The 6,148-nt window shown below is 65.6% G+C and overlaps 1 protein-coding gene across 1 annotated transcript; it reads left to right on the forward strand.

Moving 5' to 3' along the window:
* Window positions 1–708: 708 nt before the first annotated feature.
* On the forward strand, window positions 709–6,075 carry PODNL1 (podocan like 1; the record flags this gene model as incomplete). The annotated part of the gene is given in 10 exon segments (XM_082456719.1): window positions 709–748; window positions 751–1,067; window positions 1,565–1,658; window positions 1,942–2,006; window positions 2,153–2,262; window positions 2,523–2,679; window positions 2,938–3,053; window positions 3,528–4,185; window positions 4,884–5,032; window positions 5,155–6,075. Coding segments are annotated over 10 exon segments (1,857 nt in total). The 3' UTR covers window positions 5,306–6,075.
* Window positions 6,076–6,148: the final 73 nt, after the last annotated feature.

A 6,148-nucleotide genomic window follows, 5' to 3' on the forward strand; every position in this document is an offset into this window, starting at 1 on the left:
TGAGCGCACATCCTTAACCACCAGGCTGGCGCCTCAATACGTGTAATTTCCTTTTGGGCGGCGGCTGTGGCTATTTGGGGATGGGGGAGCCTAGCTGCCAGTGAGGCCAGCTGGCAGGGGGGAGGAGGGGCCCAGATGGCAGACCTGGCTGGGAGCCCCCAGACCGGTGTCTGCATTGGCAGGCTGAGCCCAGGCTTGCCCTGACCCATCGTTGCCAGCCCCGGTTCCTTGGGGACCCTCCTGTGCCCTGAAGCGTCCTCCACTCCTCTGCCCCCACCCCTACTCCTGCGGTTGGCCCAAATACCAGACAGGGCAAATCTCAGCTTTCCCCCAAACATTCCTCACTCCTGTGGCCCGGCCCAGGCTGGCCGAGGTTACGCAAGCAGAGCTGGGGGGGGGGGCGCGGGGGCGCGGGGGCGCGGAGGGTTGGGGGGAGGCGGGTGGGACCGAGGGGACATGCTGGCCTGTCCTCACCACCCCATCCGGCGCCTGTCCGCCCTCCGCAGGGCGCGGAAAGGGTGGGCCAGCTCCCCTGAGCCCCTGGGAGAACAGGCTCGGGGGAGGGAGGGGAGGGGGGGGGAGGGTGGCCAGTGCCAAGAGATGGGGGGTGGTGGCGGCCACAGCAGAACCTCCAGGAGGTGACCGCCTGCTTTCCATTAGGGAGCCCTGGTCAGCAGTTCCGGCGAGACGGCAGACCTGGGGCTGGCTATGGTAAGTTGGGGCAGGGGAGGGTCTGAGGGTGGGGCCTGCCTGCCCAACCCCCTCCATGCGGGGATGCTCCTGTCACCATGGTGACCCGGTGCCCAGCCTGGGGACACCCTGAGCCGTCCCTCAACTCCCAGTGGCTGAGCCTACTGCTGCTTCTCCTGCTGCTGCCCGGCCCCCCACCCGCCCTCGGCATGGAGGACGCCTCATTCCCCCACCTGGGGGAGAGCTCGCAGCCCCCGCCCCGGGCCTGCCCCCCACGCTGCTCCTGCCCCCGGGCTGACACAGTGGACTGTGCCGGCTTGGACCTTCGGGTATTCCCGGACAACATCACCAGGGCAGTTCAACACCTCTCCCTGCAGGTGGGGCCTGGGGTGGGGTGGGGGCAGGGTAGCTCCCCGGGGAAGCGGGGAGCCTGGGCAGTGGTTGGGTTGGGGGCGATGGGGTGTGGGCTCCATGTGCAGGGCTGAGGCATTGGGCGTGAGGGTCTTGGCACTGATGCGAGTTGGCCTTGATGAGGGTGCAGGGCTCTGTGTGTCCGGTGAGAGGAGGTGGGGGCATAGATACTGGAAGTGGGAGGGGCTGAGGGTTTAGGGGTGTCGGGGAGGTCAACGTCTGGTGATTACAGGGTTGCTTGGGGTCAGCGTGGCGGGGCATTTGAGATCAACTGTAGGGGTGCATGGGGCGCTGGGGGCCACTCTCTTTTTGGTTACAGGGTTGTTCCGAGGTAATAAGGCATTTGGGATCAAGTAGAGGGTGATGGGTGTCAGGGCTCACTGCTCAGGCTGATGGGAAGCTTAGAAGCAGGGCCCAGGGTCACGGGGGTCAGGGTGTGAGCGCCCCTTTCCCTGCACCACAGAACAACCAGCTCCAGGAGCTCCCCTACAACGAGCTGTCGCGCCTTAGCGGCTTGCGGACCCTCAATCTCCACAACAACCGCATCTCCTCCGAGGGTGAGGGGGACAACGGGAGGCGGCCCCTCCCCACCACGGTCCCCGCTGCCCTCTCCCTCCCTCCCCAGCTCGGTCTGTGGGCAGGTCTGCGGCAGTTCCCAGCACTGCCCTTTGCTGAGCAGGATGGAAACTCAGGGGATGGGGGGCAGGGGCTGTGGCTTTTGAGGACGTGGGGGGCGGGGCCTGGAGGAGCCTCTGCCAGTCCCTGGCTGGATGGGAGCACAGACTCCGCCCTGCCCCCACCCCACACCAGGGGTCCCCTCACCACCCACCTCATTCATAGGCCTGCCTGATGAGGCCTTCGAGTCCCTCACGCAGCTGCAGCACATCTACGTGGCCCACAACAAGGTAAGCCCCCCTCACACACACACACACACACACACACACAGGGGTGCAGCTGGGCTGGGGTCACGTAGCACAAAGTGTAGATGGGACAGCGAGGGGTGGGGTGCAGGAGGGGGGCCACCAGGACCAGTGCAGCTCTGCTCCCGCAGCTCTCTGAGGCCCCCCAGTTTCTACCCCGCTCCCTCCGTGTCGCGGATCTGGCTGCTAACGAAGTGACGGAGATCTTCCCACTCACCTTTGGGGAGAAGCCAGCGCTCAGGTAGCCCCTGGCCCGGCCCAGGCCCCAAGGGTCTCAGATATGCCTGGGGTCACTCCCCACCCTGGGGGGGTCTGGTGGGGAGACAGGGCCCTGGATGCTCTGTTTGGAGAACTCAAGACTGAAGCAGAGAGCACGCACGCTCACACACACACACACACACACACACGCACACACTCTCACACTGAAGGTGGCCCTGAGCTGGGGTGCGGGGCGGTGGGAGGCCAGGGCGGGGCTGGTGGCCGGAGCCTGGCTCCCCTCAGGTCCGTGTACCTCCACAACAACCAGCTGAGCAACGCGGGCCTGCCCCCCGATGCCTTCCACGGCTCCCAGGCAGTCGTCACCCTCAGTCTCTCCAGCAACCGGCTCAGCTATGTGCCGCCCAGCCTGCCATCCTCGCTGGAGCGGCTCCACCTGCAGGTGCCCCTCCTTCACCTCACCATCCCCGTGTCCCCACCTCCCTGGGCTCCCTGCACCTCTCTCCTGGGGGACCCCTCCACCTCCTTATCCCAGTAGTCAGAAATGTCTTTGAGTCCCTTCCACTGGCACTGGTTGCTCACAAGCTCTCCGTGGGCAGCCTTGCTCAAGCGAGCTCCTCGTCCCTTACTCAAGAGCCCTCTGTGGCTCCCCACTGCCCTCTGTCCTGGACCTCAGTCTCATTCTCTCCTCCCTTCCCAGAACAACCTCATCTCCAAGGTGCCCCGAGGAGCCCTGAGTCGCCAGACCCACCTCCGTGAGCTCTACCTTCAGTACAACCAGCTGACAGACAGAGGCCTGGATGCCACCACGTTCAGGTGGGGCCTGGGGACAGGGGCTTCGGGGGTGCAGCCTCGTGCCGGCAGTAGGGGCTGAGGATTCAGCCTCTGGGGGCCCCGGGCCTCCATCCCCCACCCCTGTATGACTCCTAACTCGAGGCCTCACTTGGTGAGTGCCTACGATGGGCCAGGCTCAGCCAGGCACCTGGCGGCATCCCCGTCTCCAGCCACCCTGTGCCTCGGTCCTACTACCCAACGGCACAGCTGCCACGTGAACATCTCAGACCCAGAACTCTGTCCTGGTCACCCCTACATCTAACCCTCAGGCTGGAATCTGCCCTGATCACCCCCAGGTTTACCTCCTACCCAGATCTCTCAACTCATCACCCCCAAGTTGGAATCTCCAGCTTACGTCTCTCAGGACCAGTCCTCAACACCCCCCCCCCCACCAAGATCTACCCGGCCCCTGACTCTGGGTGCCCAGCCCGACGCCGACCCTCTCTCTCCTGCCAGCAAGCTGCACTGCCTCGAGTACCTGGACCTGTCCCACAACCAGCTGGCCACGGTGCCCGCCGGCCTGCCGCGCACCCTGGCCGTGCTGCACCTGGGCCGCAACCGCATCCGCAGGGTGGAGGCTGCCCGGCTGCGCGGCCTGCGGGGGCTGCGCTACCTGCTGCTGCAGCACAACCAGCTGGGGGCGGCAGGGCTGCTGGCCGGGGCACTGCGGCCACTGCGGGGCCTGCACACGCTGCACCTCTACGGCAACGGGCTGGACCACGTGCCCCAGGCGCTGCCCCGCCGCCTGCGGGCCCTGGTGCTGCCCCACAACCGTGTGACCACACTGGGTGCCCACGATCTGGCCGCCACGCCCAGGCTGGCTGAGCTCAACCTGGCCTATAACCGCCTGGCCAGCGCCCGCGTGCACCGCCGGGCCTTCCACCGGCTGCGGGCCCTGCGCAGCCTTGATCTGGCCGGCAACCAGCTGACCCTGCTGCCCTCTGGCCTGCCTGCCAGCCTGCACACCCTGCGGCTGCAGCGAAACCAGCTGCGGGCCCTCGAGCCTGAGCCGCTGGCCGGCCTGGACCAGCTTCAGGAGCTCTGCCTGGCGCATAACCGGCTGCGTGTGGGTGACATCGGGCCTGGCACCTGGCATGAGCTGCAGGCCCTCCAGGTCAGGGGTGGGCTGCTTGGCCACAGTGAACGCCCGCAGGTGTCCCCACGGCCCCTCCACTCACCGGCCTGCCTGCCCAGCAACTCCCCTGCAAGGCCCTGAGATGCCAGAAAGAGAGCTCCCACTGCAGGCCAGCCCCGGGGTGGATAAGACAGATCCAGCCTCCAGGCCTTTGCCTGTGCTGTCCCTGCCACCTGGTCCTCCACGACCACCCCTCCACCTCCCCAGCCTCTAGCTCCTTCAGAGCGCTGTTGATGCCACGGAATTTAGGGCATCTGTGGGTGCCAGGCGCTATTCTAGGTCCTGGAGATGCCACTGGGCACAGAAGGACAGAGCTCCTGGCCCCTGGTACAAACATCCTAGTTAGGGAGAAAGCAGTCAGCAACAATCATAAGCAAACAATTGTTAGAAGGGCATGAGGAGGTAAAGGAAGTACCACCTTTGTGAGGGATTAACTGAATCAATGGTTCCCACAGCAGGCAGGGACCCTGCCTGCTAGAACAGGGCCTGCCCCAGAGGGGACTCAGTTTACCTCTGTTGAGGGCAGGATTTGGCAGCCACGAAGTAGCTGAGGGAGGGGGCAGAAGGACCGGGCTGGGCGTGGAAGGGGGCCCGGGAGGAGAGCAGTTTGGGGCTTGGCTAAATGGGTGGCCCAGGGCCTGGGGCCGCCACGGCGCCATCTCTGCCCGCCTGCCCAGGTGCTGGACCTCAGTCACAACGAGCTGTCCTTCGTGCCCCCTGACCTGCCTGAGGCCCTTGAGGAGCTGCACCTGCAGGGCAACCGCATCAGCCACGTGGGCCCCGAAGCCTTCCTCAGCACGCCCCGCCTACGTGCCCTCTTCCTCAGGTGCCCTGAGGGTGGCAGGGCCAGATGGCTCCAGGTGGACAAGGGAGGGCTGTGGGGGACGTGAACAGGCCTGGGGGTGCACCTCCCCTCAAACCCGCCCTCACGCCCACCTCTCGGTCCAGGGCCAACAGGCTTCACGTGACCAGCATAGCGCCCGAGGCCTTCCTGGGCCTCCCGCACCTTCGCGTGGTGGACACAACGGGTAACCCTGAGCCAGTCCTGGTCCAGCTGCCGCCCACAGCCCCACGTCGGCCACGGGCAGAGGGCCCCTGAGCCTGGAGGGGCCCAGTAGAGCAGCCCAGACACCTGGGGCTCCGCTGGGCTGTGGACTAAGGAGACAGCACCCAACCTGGGGCCTCGAGCTGGCTCTCCCAGGCCTGGAGAGCTGGGCCCGCCTAACCCAGGCTGGCCAGGATGCTGGGACAGGGGTGCCACCTCGACACACAGGGAGCCCAGGGAGAGACTGAAGCATGCAGCTCGCACACTGGGTGTGCAGGCAGCTCCGACCCTGCTGGACACTCCCCCACTGCCCGTGCAGATGGACACAGCAACAATAAAGCCTAGCCCGGGACCTCCCTCGCCGTCCAGTGGTTCAGACTCCGCGCTTCCACTGCAGGGGGCGCAGGTTCGATCCCTGGATGGGGAACTAAGATCCCACATGCCACACAGTACAGCCAACAACAACAACGAAAAGCCTAGCCCTTTCAAGTGTTCACCACCAACCGGGTGCCCTTCAGCTTGTGGGAGGGGCTCTCATCTTCCCTGCATCCATCAGAGGAAGCTGAAGCTCTGGGATGCTAAGTGGGTCAGGCAATTTGGCCCAGGTCCTGTGGCCAGTGAGCGGCAGGGCTGGCTGTCAAGGCCCTGAGACACACACGGGTCACCAAGCACCACCACGTATGACCTGACCACACGTGTAAACCCAGATACGCCCAAGGCCACCAGCTGAAGAGACACTCGCAGATGCCCTCAGGTGGGCCACAGACGCTCATGACACGTGCACAGGCCTTCACACACGTCCTCGCAGCAAGTGTGCGCGTAGCACACATCCTTCACGGCACACCCCCTGCCAGCCTGCTCCTCTCGCAGGCACCTCTCCATCAGCCCCCAGGGGAG

The sequence above is a fragment of the Balaenoptera physalus genome (assembly GCF_965194825.1).
Source record: "Balaenoptera physalus genome assembly, chromosome: 3".
In the NCBI taxonomy this organism is placed as follows: domain Eukaryota; kingdom Metazoa; phylum Chordata; class Mammalia; order Artiodactyla; family Balaenopteridae; genus Balaenoptera; species Balaenoptera physalus.